The 18,418-nt window shown below is 42.6% G+C and overlaps 2 protein-coding genes across 5 annotated transcripts in view; one reads left to right on the forward strand and one right to left on the reverse strand.

Moving 5' to 3' along the window:
- The first annotated feature begins 402 nt into the window (after positions 1-402).
- Positions 403-13,262, forward strand: cmya5 (cardiomyopathy associated 5). The gene is made up of 14 exons (XM_061729053.1): positions 403-749; positions 1,601-2,246; positions 3,012-6,044; positions 8,195-8,290; positions 8,397-8,615; positions 8,715-8,737; positions 8,935-9,059; positions 9,156-9,290; positions 9,463-9,609; positions 10,369-10,516; positions 10,684-10,817; positions 10,913-11,027; positions 11,119-11,295; positions 11,389-13,262. The coding sequence occupies exons 1-14, from the start codon at positions 634-636 to the stop codon at positions 11,639-11,641; spliced, it is 5,367 nt and encodes a 1,788-aa protein (XP_061585037.1). The 5' UTR covers positions 403-633; the 3' UTR covers positions 11,642-13,262.
- A 1,236-nt stretch (positions 13,263-14,498) lies between these two features.
- mtx3 (metaxin 3) overlaps positions 14,499-18,418 on the reverse strand; it is a 6,908-nt gene continuing 2,988 nt past the window's right edge. For 2 of the 4 annotated variants that reach the window (XM_061729056.1, XM_061729054.1), the window contains exons 4-9: positions 18,125-18,217; positions 17,857-18,039; positions 17,662-17,738; positions 16,782-16,939; positions 16,409-16,553; positions 14,499-16,295 (exon numbers count right to left, since the gene is read on the reverse strand). In XM_061729056.1, the coding sequence (XP_061585040.1) occupies positions 16,175-16,295; positions 16,409-16,553; positions 16,782-16,939; positions 17,662-17,738; positions 17,857-18,039; positions 18,125-18,217 (777 nt within the window). In that variant the 3' untranslated portion in view covers positions 14,499-16,174. The remainder of the gene's footprint in view (positions 16,296-16,408; positions 16,554-16,781; positions 16,940-17,661; positions 17,739-17,856; positions 18,040-18,124; positions 18,218-18,418) is intronic. The other 2 variants (XM_061729055.1, XM_061729058.1) reach the window with 2 other exon arrangements.

Consider the following 18,418-nt stretch of genomic DNA (forward strand, 5'->3'; position numbering starts at 1 on the left):
TATTCACAGAAAAAAAAACCAACAACCTACAATAAGGTTGACTGTTCTGGTTTTCTCTGCAGCTTATTCTGGCAGACTGTTGATTGTTTTTGATCCGGAGGTTTGATGGCTTATTACATGTAATTTTATGACTTCTGCATGTTGCCAGCCCTGCGAGGGGGGTAGATACCTTACAGGACATGTGTCTGGCTCTGATTAGTGTTGCCACCAGCTGCAGGGGGACCATGGTTACTGTTTCAGCACAAGGCCTATATTTAACCAGGCAAAGGGTATTTTGAATTTAAAGCCACATCGCCTCAGTCAGCCATTAACTACTGCCACAGACATGAGCACAACATGATAACAGTCTTTGTAGAAATTATAATATCTAAAATTCAATTTTTAACGTAGCATTTCAGTGTACTTATCAGAAAAGTTAGGGACATCTAGCCTCGCTCTCGCTACTTTGCCCCTCTATCTGCTGTCCTCTTTTCATTCCTCTTTTTCTATTTCTGTCCCTCGCTGAGTCAGATGGACAACTCTCAACTTCAGATGACACAAACAGGCAGAGCAACTCCCAAATCAGAGTGACACACACACACAAAAACCCAACATTGGGGACTAAAAAGAGAAAATCTGGAGGAAACTACCAAGATGGACGAATGTGAGAGTCTGGACCTCGAGGTGACAGAGCTTCACGAGTTTCAGGGTGAAGCCTCGGACACCATCAGCCAAGATGATGAAGACGAAATGGAGGAGCTACAAAACAGGTACTTACAAAACAACAAGAAGAAAACATCTTGATTTTCTTGGTAAATAACCTCAGATGATCGTTTTTAACTATTAATATATGTAACACATTGCTGTTAGTTTAGGCATAACACAAACATATTTAATCTTAAAGGAGTAAGTGAGAAGTCAGTCGAGGGAGCATGGATAGATAGTGTCCAAGATTACCAGTGCAGCACTTTTTAACGCTGTAGCTGTTTAGACAACGAAGAGCCGGTGTAGCCCACTCTCTCAAACACCTCTCTACTAATATTTGATCATTTCCACAGCCCCATATTTACATGTCATTTATCATGCTTTAAACTGAGTGCACAGCTATCCTTGCCGCGTCTCAAATAGTAGAAGACACTGATATGTTGGCTGCATCTGGCAGTGCCAGGCATCTCTTCTCTAATATTACATGAATGACGCTTGGGGACGTCACCTTGCTGTAACCTCTCTGGGGTTGAGACATATTCATAGCTGAGAGGACAGCTCAGAGAACATTTGATCATTATTTTTTTAAACCATCACTAACATTGGGAATCTGGCACCAGACACCTGGTCTAATACTGGAGATCTACACTGCTCAAGGTATGGGATTACGTCTTACCTTGTTTTCAGCTCAGATTTTGTTAAGCTACAAAAAACTTGCAGTATGAATGTAGGTGGATGTTACTTGAATGTGTTTTGATTTGATTCATCGGTTTGTTCTCTACTTACGTTTCCAAGGGCTGCGCCAAAAAGATCTCCTCTTGCAGTCAGATTTTTGAGTCATCCCCTTCCTCTTCTTGAACAACACAAACAGCCTCCTTGGCTCCCTTTAACTCTATCTGTTCCTTTTCTCCTTCAGTCTGCGAGAAGCTGTCCAGGACCAGTCAGTGAAGCCCAAACTGCAGTGCCTCATGGTGGACCCATCCTTCTCCATGGTGACGGTCCAGAGCGAGGACAGTGGTATCGTTTGGGAGACGGCCTCCAGCCGCTGCTCCACTCCCTGGGCCTCGGAGGCCAGCTACTCCTCTGAAGCTTGCAGCATGGAGGGCTCTGGAAGTGCAGGGAAGATCACCATCGTCTTTGACGAGGAGAAGGTAGTGCGCAGGAGGACGAGGTCAGGGGGAAGAAGCAGCAGCAGGTTGGCGGAGCGGTTAAGCCGACCTGGAAGTTCAAGATCGGCTTCGGCTTTGGGAGCGGAGAGACCTGAGATGGCAGAGGTTTCCCTTCCTAATGTCAAACAGGAGAAAGCAAAACCAGAGGTGGAGTTGGAGGACATAAAAACCAAGGATCAGCAACTGTTCAGCTTGATTTCAGAAGGTTATGAGATCCTCAACATCCGAGTCCCCTCCAAACTTCCCACTGTTGATGAGGAGGAGAGTACGGAGCTGCAGGACAACCTGTCCTATCTGGACCAGACTCCAAAGATCAAGTCACGGAACCACCATACCTGGGCTCAACAACAGGATCATGATGTGCATGAGGAGGAAACACCTGATCACACAGAGGTATTTACAATAGATGTTTTAATCCCTTTTATTAGTTTGATTTGTATCAAGTAGGAATGGGCGATATTTTACCGTTCACAATAAACCGTCAAAAAAATTCCCCACGGTAAGAATTTGTATCTCACGATAAAAACGATAAATTGTTACTCGTTGATGATGTTTTTGTGTAAAACTGATTTAAGGAAGGAAGGAAGGAAGGAAGGAAGGAAGGAAGGAAGGAAGGAAGGAAGGAAGGAAGGAAGGAAGGAAGGAAGGAAGGAAGGAAGGAAGGAAGGAAGGAAGGAAGGAAGGAAGGAAGGAAGGAAGGAAGGAAGGAAGGAAGGAAGGAAGGAAGGAAGGAAGAAGTGATCCTGAAAGAAAGAAAGAAAGAAAGAAAGAAAGAAAGAAAGAAAGAAAGAAAGAAAGAAAGAAAGAAAGAAAGAGAGAATTGAGCCTGAAAGAAAGAAAGAAAGAAGTGATCCTGAAAGAAAGAAAGAAAGAAAGAAAGAAAGAAAGAAAGAAAGAAAGAAAGAAAGAAAGAAAGAAAGAAAGAAAGAAGGATAAATTCCCGTTGATGATGTTTTTGTGTAACAAACATGGCGGATCTGAGAGTGAGATAGATTTATAGTTACAAAGATGGAGTTGAATTGGTATTTTTTTTATCATCATTTGTATCGTTATTGGGATAAATGCCAGAAATGATCGTGATAAATGTTTTAGTCCATACCGCCCATCCCTAGTATCAAGTCCTTCACAGCTTGAGTTTCTGATTTCATCTCTCCACAGCCCTCAAAACCAGATTCTTCACATCCATCAGCACACACAGAGCTCGGACACACACCCACTCCCAAAGAGGGGACTGGTGACATTGACTACTTTGAGAAGTTCACCCTTTTGGACGAGTCAGTTCCTGCAGGACAAGAAACAGAGCTGCCAGAGGAGGCTGCACCGCCAGCAGCAAAACCCCAAACAGAGGAGCAAAAACCTGTGAAGGAGGTAGCTACAGAGAGCTCCTCTGTGTCTGAAGACTCCTTTGTGTTTGTGACAGATGTGGAGATAGTCGGGGAACACCTAGATGAGGTCTTCTATGGGGAAGGACCTCCTGCTGGTGCACTGCAGCAGAGGGCAGAGGAGGAGGAGAGCGGAGCCAGGATGAGGCACGAGAGCCAGAGATCGATGAAAGGCACTGGGTCAGTGTTGTTTGAGAGTGAGGAGACCACTCTCACTCCTATTTACATCTCTCCTGGACCCCCTAAGATCATTGATCCCATTCTGCTGGAAGAGCCCACGGCCATGTCCTTCATGTACTCTGACCTGTACGAGGATGCCATGGGCGATAGGAGGAAGAGCGATGGGGAATGCTCTGAGGCAGAAAGCGTGGCGTCTGGGAAGTTGTACAAAAGGCGTGCGTCAGACTCAGAGGAGGAAGACGGATACCTGGAGAAGTTTACTTTAAAAGATGAAACGCCAACAGTGGATGTCCAGTCAGACCTGGTGGAAGATAAAAAGGAAGGGCGGACGGTGTGGCCAGAGAGTAAGTTTGAAATGAGTGGATGTCTAATAAGAGTTGCAGAAGAGATAAAAGATGAGGAGAAAACAACGACAGAGCAAGCACAGATGCAGGAGAAGACTAATGAGGATTTACACTCTGAAATGATGAAAGAAGTAAAGGAAACTGTCACGGAAACAGAAGAAAACAGGGAGGAAGTACAACTTTCCACAGTGGCTGATGATCAGACTGCAAGGGAAGCCTCGGGAGAGTCTACGGGGGAGCCTGAACTGATGGAGAAACAGATGGAGCATCAACCAGTACAACACGAGGTGAAAACAGACCAGACCGAGCTTCCTGTTCAAAGCACAGAAACGCTGCCCATAACCCACCAGCTGGACGTTAAAGTAGAAGGGACTCGGGAGATAGACGACAAGACAAGACAGGATGAAAAAATTAGAGTAGAGCAAACCATCACTAACACAGAGCAGTTAGATGAAGCAGAACAAGCGGCTGAAGAAATATCTGAAGTGCCTCCAGTAACTACAGACAACACAACATTGAAAATACCTTTGAGCAGTCAGGTGGCTCCGGATGAGACAGAGACTAAAACAGAAACGGGAAACACTGAGAGCGGGTTCCCTACAGAGGCAGCGGTTGACTCAGAGCTGCTTGAAGAAGCTGAGAGTGTAACACTCAGTTTGACCGAGCCCCTCGGGGAAATAGAAACATCAGATGAAGCCACTCTTGACTGTGCTCCGTGTGTTGAGGTCATTGCTGACTGTGATTGTGCAGTGCAGACAGTAGTGGAGGTATCTGAAAAAGAAGTGAATGAAAAGGAGATCCAAACCCAGGTTGAGATCGATCTTCATGAGGTGAAGAGTGTGGAGCCTACGAGTGTCCAAACGACTTGTCGAGGAGAAGAAGAACTCCAGTCTCCTGGAGAAGAAACTGCTGCTGACAGCACACCAACTGATGCTGCTGCTGCTGCTCATCAGGAGCCTGAGGTTGAAGGTGAAATGTTAATGGAAGTAACCAAGGCTTCAACGCCAGAAGAAGTCGATACAGAATCGGAAAAGAAACAGCAACAAATCAGAGAAACTGAGCAGCAGAATCAACAGATAACTGACAGTGAATCAGAGAAAACAGAACAAATACCAGAACCAAGTTCAACAATCCCAGAGGAGGACACTGGGACTTGTGCTCCGGGGAATGTAGCTGATGCATTAATTCTTCTTGTTCCCAAAGGACAAGCCATAGAGATGGACATAGATGTTGCTCAGTGGTCAGAGGTGATCCAAGAAGACACGCTAGCTCTTCGTGAACCTGATGGCACAAGTGAACTTCAGGAGCCCGAGCCTGAAATTGAAGTAAAACCAGAAGTTGTGGTAAAGGAGGAAGAAGAACTTCCCAGAAATGATTTGGATAGGGGGCAATTACCTCCTGCACCCATAGAGGAGGCTGGCATGACTGGCTGGAAGACTGAGAAAGATGTAGAAGAAGAGAAAGATGTAGAAGAAGACAAAGATGTAGAAGAAGAGAAAGATGTAGAGGAAGACAAAGATGTAGAAGAAGACAAAGATGTAGAAGAAGAGAAAGATGTAGAAGAAGAGAAAGATGTAGAAGAAGACAAAGTTGTAGTAGAAGACAAAGTTGTAGAAGAAGAGAAAGATGTAGAAGAAGAGAAAGATGTAGAAAAAGACAAAGATGTAGAAGAAGAGAAAGATGTAGAAGAAGAGAAAGATGTATCTTCTCTCCTGAGGAGCTTTGCTGCCTGTGAAGATTTATCTGGGCTGCAAACATACGACACACACGCCACACACGCAGACGAGGCAGCTGCAGAGCCGAAAGCAGAAATGGTAGATACACCGGAGACAAACATTCTCAGAGAAGATGCAGCTCGGGGTACTGATCTGCACAGCCAGGATGTAGGGCAAAAGAGGGAGCAGGACGAGGCAGCTATAGAGGCTGCAGAGGAGGTTGTTGATGAGCTCAGCTATGAAATAATATCCATGCAGGATGCAAAAGATGCAGAAGAGTCTGAAACAAGAAATAATGTAGAGGAAACTGCTCAGAAGCAAGAAGAGACGATGGATATAGAAGTAGAGAAGGATCAGGAGGCAGATGTTTTCACAGAAGAACATATTGAAGCAGATTATGAAATCATCGATGCAGAGGAGGAACGGCAGGCCCGGCTGGCTGCTGAGCTGCAGGGCATGGACTGGTTCTGTGTCACCTGCGCGTGTCTGCTGTCGGAGGATGGATTCATGTCCGGAGACCATCAGGGCCACCAGGTGGACTCTGTGGACAAGGCCTATGAGGAACTCCAGGTAATATTGATGATTAACACATTTGTCCCATTGGATGTGGATTGTTTCCCATTAGTGTCAGATGTGTTGAGTTGGAAAAATGGGGCACACAAAAAAAAGGGACAGAAAGCGTTCAGATTACAGATAATCTCTCGTCCAGTCCAGTTAAAGGGCAGTGTAAAATCTCAAGAGTAATATGACAAATTGAATGAGACATGTTTGTGTGTTTTTTCCTTTCCGTGGTTCCAGACAGTTCAAAATGTTTTCCAGATGTCGTATTTTTTTATTTATTTTGTATTTTTCTGTAGCTGGCTACCGCTGAGACAGTCCAGCTGCAGTCCTTGTGACTGACGGCACCCTGGAATCAAAGCAGCTCATTATCATGCACGTCACCAGCTCCATTTAAACATGATTGCTGCACACATTTACGTACAAGAGTTTGAGGTAGGGTTAGGGTTTTCCATTCAGCCCAAGAGGCTGGCAGACTGCAGCTCGCACATTGACATGTTGTGATGCAAAGCACTGCTTTGATAAGTGGAAAGGTTCAGCATTACATCATCCCGTAGTGGATGATATGTGATCTGTTCACCCTCACTGTCCTTCTTGGTCAGCACAGGCTCAGACTTCAGCTTAAAAGAAAATACAAATCTGTATTTATGTCCCAGCTCCTTCTAGCAATCACAAGTTTTTTTTTTGTTTTAAGAAAAAAAGGAAAAAAATCCATCCGTGTTTATTTTTAACCTGAACTTTCATTCAGGACCTTGTTTTGATGAAACAACAAGACACTGCTTCTTCCACTACATGCATTTACGAGACAGTGTAGGATATTTAAAGCAGACCCTGTATATGTGCAACGATGTTGCATGAGAGGTTCAAAGCTGCAATGCGGCCTGACTTCAGGAGTGCAGTCTGTTCAGACGCTCCACGGAGCGGACAATTGTTCCTGACAAGTTCACCAAAACAGAACCGAGTCCAGTTGTCTGAGCAAAACTGTACAGCCCACTTCCTCCCAGGGGCGTGTTTAAGTGTGCTGCTCACACATTTCTCTTCACACTTGAGAACAATTGTTCTAACTCTGACTGGAGAGATGATCAGAGATCATTAGATGTGAACGGCTCATGTTCTGAGGGTCGCCATTTCACTTTCTCCTTGATTATTACCCCTTATGGATCAAAATGAAGCTGTGGCATGCTGCGTTTTTGTTTCAAAATGTATGGGCTAAATCATAGCAGCTGTTGTGAGATGGGATGCACTGTTTGGAGTGGAAGAAAAACTGCAGAGAAAAAAAGTTAGGAATTCAGATTAACCTACATAATATAAATGATAATTTTCATGTTGACCAACTAAGATGAAAAGTAATGGATGGGAAGTCTTTGAGTACAATACACACGATGCAAAAGAACAGAGAAAAAGTCATTCTTTTTTTTTCTTTTCCATCAGCTGTGAAATGCCAAACACCAGCGCTAACAGTCTGACATGAATGCCAAACACTGAAGCAGCAGTTCTGAGCTCTGTGTTTAAATGCTGGTTTGAAACCACATCAACTTGTCTGATAGTTTAGCAGCTTCAGAGGCATACGTGATGATATTACGTGATGATATTTTCCCTGCACCTGCATGAATGGAACTTACTTCCCAAACACTTTGAGCGAACTACTAGCATAAAAGAGTTCAAATTATTAGTAAAGAAACATCTCTTAAATAAATACATATAAAACTTATTTAATTATTATTAAATGGCTATTGGTTTACTAAAAATTGTCATGGGTTCAAGTTACGATAAGTGATTATAACTTAAACGCATTGTAGATGACTATACATTGTTTGAATTGGTTAATGCTATATAAAAAAGGTATGATTTTGTATTGTAATGCATTACATCTAAATGTTTCGGAATGACTGTAACCTTAATGTGAGTGTCAAAAGAAGCACTGGTCTTATTTGACAGAAATCTAGAATATATTTTGTAGTAGAATTTCCTTTTTTTCCCTTTTTTTTCTATGTTTCTTTTCTTTTTCTTCTACTACCTCTTTAGGTTTGCTTTTAATTTTTGTCTTGTATTGTATATTATGTGTCGGACCCCAGGAAGAATAGCTGCAGTTTTGCTGCAGCTAATGGGGATCCAAATAAAACTATAACTATAACTATAACTATAACCTACTTATGTAACAGGATTCCCTGGGTGGCTGGATCTCAGAGCTTCAGGGAAGATCAGAGAACATTGAAGACTTGGTGTCTGAGCTGGAGCTGGCCTACAACTCTGTAGAGGTGCAGCATGTTCTAGTCTTAGTCATCAATGCTGCAGTGAACCATGGCGCTGACATGGCTCTTAACTCAAGGCATTCTGCTCCTCTTGATTGTTGCTGCTGCTCAGGACCAGTTCATGGAGAGCGAGGCTGCCATGCAGGCACAGAACGAGGAGATGATGGCTCTGGTCATGGAGCAGTACAACGGTATGTCTGTCAACATGGAGGAGGAGAAGAAGGCCAAGCTGGAGCAGCTCTACGACAAGATTGTCTCCTTCCAGGAGAACATTGATTCAGCCAAGAGCTCTCTGGAGACCACAGCTAGAGAGGCTGAGACGGATGCCCGAGTGAGTCCTAAACACTTGTTGAACCGTGATTTTACGTTTTATTGATCTGGCGTTGTGTCAAATGTTTGATAAGCCCTCTGTAATCTGCTCTCCCACTAGTCACCTGAAGACATTCATGCAAGGTAATTAGGTTTCAGCCGAGAGTGTGAACGTAACTTCCTAACAGCGACATAATGACCTGGTTTTGTTAATGACATCAGCATGCTGCTTGGCCTGCAGGACTGTAATCTTTTGAACACACCTGTTTGAAAACTGCACGCAGCAAAGAGAGCTGTGCCGCTGACGTGTGGCTGTGATAACACTGTGCTTGTCTGGTCAGACTCAAAGCGGCTCTGGACTCGGTTTTGTCACTGGACCTGGGCTCCAAGGGACTGCTGGTGTTTGAAGACTATGCCAAGCCCAGCGTTTCCACCTCCAACCTCACGCAGCGCAAAGGAATCCCAGGTCGGTCTTCACTGAGCACCCTGTATGATTCCTAATTCACCAGGCGTTTAGTGTCGTATACATGTGTGAGAGTTACAAATCTTGCGTGTACCTCAGTGCCCGCGAGGCCCACGCTGCAGCGCCAGGAATCAGGCTCAGCCACCAGCACCAGCGTCACCGTTTACTGGAAAATCAACCCTGGAGATGTCATAGATTGCTTTCAGGTCTACTGCATGGAAGATCCACAAGGAGGTATCCTCAACATGGAGGCAAAAGCTCTGTCTCACTATGTCCAGCAGATGTAAAGCTGTAGATTAATAAGTGATGTGATGTGAGAGCACAGGAAGGAGGTTCTTTCAACTGTGCATCTGTTATGACATAGAACATGTGAAGTTCTGCACATTTGTGTTGCTGCTGTCCACAGCTGTATCAGAGGAGTATCGCGTGACAGTGAAGGAGAGTTACTGTGTCCTGGAGGAACTGGAACCCGACACGATGTACAAGGTGTGGGTGATGGCTGTCAACTACACGGGCTGCTCTCTGCCCAGCGAGAGACTTGACTTCAGAACCGGTCAGTCCCCACGCAGCCGTTTAGGCCTCAGTCACAGATGTCAGAAACACCTATCATTTGACATCCTGGATGGAGTTATTTCAAGTCAGGATTCAAATACGTGCACTTGTTGACAGGCCAGCTGACAGTCTTGTCGGGCCCCGGACAAAATAATCTAAGATGGGTCCCCCTGCACCCGGATCTCTCCTTCTCTCCTTTATACAAGCTAATGGACGTTAACATTAAAGCTAGCGCAGTTAGGTTAAGTTACAAGGTTGGTAAACGTTGGCTGGGCAGTTTCTTACCTTGCTCTACGCTGACTTTATTAATTCCAGCTTCACCGTCACCACCCTTTTAAAAATATTTGTGTAGAGAATCTCTGAGGCCTCTATTTTCTTCTTCTCTTCTTCTCTTTTCTCTTCTTTTCTGAGCACCAGACTTGTGCTGATCGGACATTTTGAACATTCTAATGGTTGAATTAAATGATAACATCAAATTTTGATCAGCGGCCAAACCATTTTTGTGTTGGGGGTGTGGGGGGTTCTTGACCACAAGGACAATTAGGAAGAAAACAAATAACAAGCTTTTATGTAACTCAAATACTACATATTTTTCCACAAATAGACATATTTTGAAACATTTTGAAAAATGATTCCATAATTTAATGAGAATACATTTCCCCCCCCCCTACCCTGGGCCCGGGACAACAGACCCGTTTGTCCCCCCCTATCAAAGCAATGTGTAGTGAAAGCCACCGTTTTGTTTTTGTCTTTTTGGCAGCTCCATCAGTGCCCGTGATCGACACAGAGCTCTGCACCGTCATGTGGGATTCAGCCACACTGAGGTGGAGCTCGGCAAAGCAGACTCCAGGACAGAGCTACACTTTGGAGTACTGCCGTCAGTATGAACTGGAGGGAGAAGGGCTGAGGTTGGTGCGGGACTTTTGATTTCTGACACTGATCACTGTGGAAAAGCCAAAATGATTCTGCACATTCCCGACCAGTTTTAAGTTAATTAGGTGTACATACATGTTTTTTATGTATAGAAGTTTGTTCCTGTAATTTTTGTACCTGTTTCTCTGTGATGTCCTCGTAGATCGGTCTCAGGAATCAAAGTGTGCGAACAGAGAGTTCTGCTGCAGCCCAAAGAGAATTACCTGTTCTACATCAAAGCTGTGAATGAGGCGGGGGCCAGCGACCAAAGCGAGGCTGCACTCATTTCTACCAAAGGTCACAGTCGCAGGCTGATGCACGCCGTGTAGTTCTGCGAGGCTGAACAGCTTCTGTATTTACACGTTGTTTCTTTTCCTTTTGACTGTTTCCAGGTACGAGGTTCCACCTGTTGGAATCCTCCGCTCACCCTGCTCTGGAGCTGTCAGACGACCGGACCACCCTGCACTATTCCCAGGATGCTCACGACACTGCACTCATGGACGAAGTGTGAGTCTGAGCCATAAACAACCGCTTTGAAGTCTGAAGTCTGTTAATGAACTCAGGAGCAAATTTGAGCCAGAGTTTGTATATGTTGTAGGTGTCCATCCATCCTAGGGGACATGTTGCCACCACAAGGGTTGTACTACTGGGAGACCATTGTGACTGGAAGTAAAGCTTACAGGCTTGGAGTGGAATCCAGCACAACCAATAGGAGCAGCTCACTTGGGGAAAACAGCTCATCATGGTGTTTGCAGTGTGCTCCTACACCGTCTGGGTAGGATGGGATTAGATAAAAACAGTCCTATTTTCTAATTGTCCTCCTGTCTTTAATTTGAATCCCAACTTCCATCATTCTCTCCTTGTCCAGCTGCAGGTATCAGTTACTCCACTGTGACGTTCAGTCTTCTGTGCTTGTGAATGAGGAACCTGAGCGAGTGGGCGTCCTCCTGGATTACCATCTGGGCTGTCTGTCTTTCTACAACGCCGACACTGGTCAGTGTTTGGGCTCGTTCAGACGGCGCTTCACCGAGCCCTGCCACCCGGCCCTGGCCCTGGAGCAGCCGGGCAGCCTGCAGCTCTGCACGGTGCTGGAGCTGCCCGGGTTCACCAAGGACAGCTAGCTCTGCCACACAGTTGAGATCAAAATGACTAGTCCCCTTTATGAAATCAACCAAAGACGATAACCGACCACGAATACTTTAATGTGACACAATGTGAGGAATGGAGAACTTGAAGGCTGCTGTGATGAAGAGTCCCTCGTAACTGTCTGCCTTTACAGATATACAGAGTTTTTTGTTTGACGTGTCTCAATTATTTTCTTCTTGCAGTTCCAGACACATCCAGGTTTGTATTTAACAGATCTTGTCTCCCTGTAGTTTGCAGTGATGCAACATACAGCTGATGGAGACACACTGAAACAGTAGAAAACAGCAGCACCTGCAGATGAGCATCAGCCATCTTCTGTCTAGGTCCCAGGCTGATTTCTGCACCGTTTGGGATGGTGATATCACATCTTAGCACCTAAATTTTCATTACATTTTGTATAAATAAAACTTATATTAAATGTGAGACTTAATTTTTTTTTTTTACATTTAAAAGGGAACCAAATAAGGGCCTTAACATTGAATAATTTAAATTTTTGAAAAAATTGCAATCATTGGTCAATAGTTGAAGGAAATGGTCCTTAGTTTCCGGGGGGGCTAATAATTTTGACCTTAACTGCACCTTACTTACCATAAAGTTTACAGATTACATTGAATGTTGCTTTGATTGATTGATTTTTTGTAATGATTGTAAAGACCACTATTTTAAAACATAGCAGAAGGCATATTTAGGTTATATTTGTTATTGACTTTATACGTTTATGTGTTTTTAGGAAGAGAAACTTGATCAGAGCTCAATTTTAAAGCAATCTCATATTTAACATAAAATTACGTCATTATGTTATTTTGGTTTAGAAACTAGAAAGAAATTGTAAATATCTAAATTAGAGTATGTGAAGACAGGGTGTGCCTTCTTGTGTTTTCTTCATCAAGGGAGAATTGACTGATTTTGTTACTAATATTTTGTAATTTTTGACAATAAGGTATGTTGATGTGAGTTTTCTACTGTTCCATAAATGTTGTACTGTTTACTCATTTCCAACTGTGAAAAAGGAGTCAAACAGTCCTTATATAATCCCTCAGTCCGTGAGTACTAGTAAAAGTCTCTTTTCAACCCAAAGTTTAGACAGTGAGCTCATATCTCCAAACACACTGCAGCACCGTTCAAACTGTTTCCTAATATAAATAGGCCTGTTTTTTGTGTACATGCCCATTTTAAACAGATGGGGTCTTCTTGCTGTTTTGTTATGTGCTATTGGAGGTGTGTGTTCCTTTGTCTTTTGAAAAGGTTTTCCCAACTAAGATGAAAGAATAAAACAATTTTTCTATTTGCAGAAATTAGACTGTTTGTTTAGACCAGATCGATGTGTAACATATATTCACCACTAGAGGGCCTCGGCGCTCCATCAGCTGCAGATCTGCCTGGAAGAATCCTCTCCAAAGTACACGTGATTGAAATCACTTATACGCAGTTTCACATTTGAACGACCTTATCTTCACTCTAAATCAGTCTCCCTCCAAAAGAAACTACATTAAAATGGATTTTCACATTTCCAGAGTTTTTATTTTTATGGAAGCTCTTGATAGTTTAATATGAAAACAAATGTCTTTAATATAATATAATGTACATTGTATTCATTCTTGGGTATTAAAAAGTCATTACAAAATTATGTAAAAGTTTTTCAGGAATGACTCCTGTAGTTGTTATTATTGCCCCAGAGCTAAGAAAGTATCTGATTAAAGGCACTTTTTCTTTTCTTTTTATCAGTAGGCTATGTTGTTTAGACAGTGTGCATTGATCTACAAGCTGGATGCTTGTCCAACAATCTTTTTTCCCCCCACATTCAGTTTAAGAAACCATGCACACAAAAGTGTAAAAATACAATTTTACTGTCTTCCACTTTCAAGATCTTCATTTTACAGTTTCCAGCTTCCAGGACAGCCTGTTTCACCCACCCTCCTGCACAAATAAAAGAAGACATCAGACCAGAATTCCATAGGTTTCCGCCCCTCATCCGAGCAACTCTAATCTAATCTATGCTGACCTTCAAACGCCTTTCCCATCTCACATATTCCCCACTGCCATCATCCTAGTTACATATGACACATCTCTCCAAAAGACAAGCCATTCACACTTAGTAGAGAACTATTTTCCATCTCCCCCCAACCCCTACCCCCATCTCAGACAACTTTTCTCTTTTCTTGGGAAAGTCAGAGGGGCGGGAGTGAGACAGAAGAGGGCACACACATGCAACCCATCAGGGAGCTGGCCTCTGTTTGTGCCGAGCTGCTCTGCTGCAGCCTGAAGAAAAGCTCTTTGAAAAGTGACAGCATCTTTTTTTGCTGGAAAGACTCTGCTTTTTTGTAAGTGATTTGGAGAAACTTCTGCTGACCGGTTGCATTACAACAGACAAGGCCTGAGACACTAGATGTACAGTGTTGACTTAGAGTTCTTTATGTCTACCCCAGAATCAATACGAGAACTTAAAAATAATTTGGTATAAAGAAATCTATTAATCATAAATCGGATAGCAGATCCTGTTAAAGGCCTTTTCCTTTTCCTACACGCTGTTAAATGTTGCTCAAGACAAGTCTGAACTTTAAGGTCTCTCTTTGAGGCTAACGACATGGACAACATCTGATGTTACTCCATTTCCTCTCAGATTACTTTAATTTTTCCACGTCGTAGGCCAAAGCCAGACAAAGGGCTCTTTATCCTCAAACGGCCAAATGATCCCATTATCAGAGGGGTAGGTAGAAAAACAGTAATCTTTTACAACTGTTCAGAGAAAAACAATTCACTTTGAAGTATCTCTTGACACATCTAGCTAAAAGTGTATGCATAAAAAAAATGTCTCACACATGGAAATGTCATCAGAGGTTTATTTTGCTGAGAAAAATCTGGGCAATAAAACAGATTCTGTTGTATTATCATTTTAGTTTAATAAGGGGAAGACAGTTGTTACCGACTGTCAACATATTTTGAAAAAATAACAGATGAGAAACATAAATTATGACATATGTATAAAAAGTATGAAGGACACAACATTTCGACACAAAAACAAAGACACCAGCAGTTGTGAAGGCACACTGCACCCATGTGTTGTCCATCATGTCGTGACTGGCAGCAAAAGCATTTTCAGAAGATGGTGCTTTGAGGGGAATGTATCCATAAAGTGAGTTACTGGAACTTCTATGTCTACATTTTAATTGAGACTGAGATGCGGGGGGGGTGTGGGGGGGGGCATTCATCACAGAAAACTAGTCACATGAAGTCAACTGAGCTTATTAGTCCATGCGCCACAAGGATACAGATGAGGAAATGACAAACAAAAAGGCAGTTAATGAGTGGGTCCCAAATGACATTTCAGTTTAAACAAAGTGAACGACAAAAGGCACAGCAAATTATATGGAAAGTGGCAGAAAAAGCCAAATTAAATAAATGTGCAAAAATAGCTGCTCAAAATCAGAGGATCAAAAAAAAAAAAGTCACTGGATTATTGTTGCAAAATATTGCAAACAATAAATAATTAAAGACACACAGGTTTACCTTAGTCCAGAGGACAAATCTCTCACACAAATCAGTCCCAGGTTTGCTGGATAAACAATGTGATACAAAGTGCAAGGCCCTTTCTTTACCTCAGCGGGTTTATCAAAGATCTGGAGTACGCTGATCAGCCCTATTTGGAGGAAATCACATGTAAATATAATTCTTTATATTGTTTCAAACTATAATTGTCAACATTTGAATTGGATCAAAACATTTCATCAAAGTCATAATTCCTTAGACAAGAACAGATATTGTTCAAAATTCTTGCATATTTTGTCAGTGTGTTTTGGATCCACTTTTAATGTTGACTAATATATTTACAAATATACAAGCTATTCACACTAGTGGAGGCCACGGAAAGTATGAGCGTGTTAAATTCATCACACTGATGCAAATAACAGAATACTTTACCGTCAATATCAAATAGTCTTCTTGCAGTCTAACGGTGAGATCCTCAGTTGTGAAATAGAGAAAACAATCTAAATATAGCTATTTTCACCACTGAACCCCAGATCTCTTAGCTTAACTGTTTACTCAGGATGATGGATCAACTGTAGTGCTCTTGATACAAAAAGAAAACATATATCTCTTAAACAAAATAACAGCAGTAAATGGTTAAAAGGAGAGAAAAAAGAAGCCAAGCTGCCCAGTCAGAGGTTCAACTGTGCCACTTATTTTCCCTGCTGGACTCCTTTGCCATTCCTTTCAACTTTCTGCGCCTCGTTTCAACACCACTTCATAGCATTCTATCCTCTCACCACACATGCCCTATCCTTTTTTAAAGAAAAACATTACACATGCACTTTTTTTATTCCCTTGAACATGAACATCTTTGAAATCTATCATCATTACTGCAAAATAGTTTCTTGTCATTCATGATCATGATCATACTCCCATTCATTATTAAGTTATTTTCCATCTGACGCACAGAGTCCAGCTTAATTTATTTTTGTTTTTTTTCCCCCTTTGAAGCGAGAATACTGAGTCAGATGCAACACCTGTCATATACAGAAATGATCAGGGTTGTTAGGCAGGGCTGGAGTTCTTTGCACTGGACAGACTGGGTTTGGTTTCTGGTTTGTGGGGTTTGTGCTGTGGGCTGCTGCGAAGATTGTCATCCATCTGCAGCAAAAATGTACGGTACAGTTAGTTTCCCGCATACAACAGCAAGAAATGAGAATGTCAAGAATTGAATGAGACACTATCAACTACTGTATGTGCAACAGTGATGGTACCTGCTGAAACCAACCATGAACCCATGCAAAAGAACAGAAAAGGAAAGCAGGGGCACCTTTTCTATCAAGTTGGACTCTTTGTTTACAAGTTGTGTTAGTTTCTGGAGATTGGCATCCATTGTTTCCTGAAAAGCTGGAGAAGGACCTGAAAGGAGGTGAAGGAAAGACACACTGATGGGCAGACAGTCTGCGAAGCGTGAGCGTTAGGTCATTTAACAACCAGAGGAAAGCAGATGCAGAGAATTTGGGTGAAAATCAATATTTGAGAAGTAGTAAAGTGATGATGAAGTTAGTTTTGCATCCTTTTGGATGTTGATTTCACCAAGCTAAAGCCACAGAGAGAGAGTATTTCAAATGCATGCAGTGATCTTACTGGGGTGGTCTGAGCTGAAGTAGACCGTGAGGATGTTGTCACAGAAGCGCGTCAGGTTATCCAGCTGTCTGAGGTGGCTCTGCAAAGGGCTGCTGGGAAGGCTGGCTTTGTGGAGCGGGGCCACAAAACCAAACACGAAGGCATCCAGACTGGTTGGCCTATGACCACAAACACACAAAGACAGAACCACATTCAGACACACACACAGAGGGAAGACGCTTAAATAAAGCTGTGAAATCAAAAGTATTGACAACATATCAGATATTAACTTCTTAATTTGTCACAGCATATCCATCTAAATCAGTGGTCCTCAACCTTTTTTCAGTGATGTAGTCCCTGTGAAATATTTTTTCAGCCAAATACCCCCTAACCAGCGAAAAGCACTTTTGGTTGTAAAAAAAAAGACCTAAAACAGAGCACTGTGCCATCAGTAACTGATTTATTAAACATAAAAATATTGCTGCTATGCTTCAACCACGACTCCATCGTTGGTCCAAGTGATTGACAGGTGAAGCCAGGTGATTGACAGGTTAGGTGGAACCATCCTGGTGTGGGGGATACTCTGGGGTTTTAGGATAATAAGTTGAATAGCCTACTCCTGAAGATAAAATTCATTTTATGAATTTAGACTTATATTTTCCTCAATTATTTATTAAATATTTATTTTTAAAGGATTTTTGCATGGATGCTACTTTTTAAATATATGTATATTTTAAAATCTCACGTACCCCCTGGAGTGCCTTCACATAACTCCAGGGGTACGCGTACCCCCATTTGAGAACCACTGATCTAAATGGTACTCTCAAAGCTTTTGAACACGAGGTACTTAAACTGTGCTTCCAACAAACATTTAAACCCAGGTAAACATGAAAGAACTCACGAGTTGCCAAAAAAGAAGTTTGCTGCTCCGAGTCTGTAGGAAAGTAGATTCAGGCATTCTTTAGCGTCGCTGTAAATCTGAGGAAGAGTGGGAAACACTGTCAGAAGTCAAGGACACAAACTGCACCATAAAATGCTCTCAGCGGGTGTGTTGAAAGAGTTTACAGAGGACATAAATGGTGAGTAACCCTTTCACCTTTCCCTCCACCTCTGAGATTCTGTGTACCGGGGCCTCTCCTTTGGTTAGAAGGATGTGGGAGAGCGCGGTGTTGGCATAGCAACTCGGGACAAAAAAGTTGAGCGGGAATGGTGAGCGTGACGCAAACCACGGCCGTGTCAGATTGGTGTAGTTTTCTGCATCTACCCAGAACGTGTGCAGCTGCGGGAAAGCAAGACACCACCCTAAACATAATTAATAGTTGCAGGTTTGTTTTTGTCAGGAAAACCAGCAGAGACGGTGTTACCAGAGCTGGTCGCAGTTTCTCTTCAATCAGTGCGATATAAGCCATCGTGTCTGCTCCTTGTCTTGCTGTCAGCTCATAGTCTGCATTGAATCTCTACAAGAAAAGATAAAAAATGATATATAGCATTTAGGGCTGGGCGATATGGACCAAAAGTCATATCTCGATATTTTCTAGCTGAATGGCGATACTCGATATATATCGATATTTTTTCTGTGCCATAATTGGGGTTTCCCCCAAAGCATTATAGCATAGCATCTTTGTTAGCTTCATTTTTTTCTGAGGCAAACCCTTAAA

Source organism: Cololabis saira, chromosome 9 (assembly GCF_033807715.1).
Source record: "Cololabis saira isolate AMF1-May2022 chromosome 9, fColSai1.1, whole genome shotgun sequence".
In the NCBI taxonomy this organism is placed as follows: domain Eukaryota; kingdom Metazoa; phylum Chordata; class Actinopteri; order Beloniformes; family Belonidae; genus Cololabis; species Cololabis saira.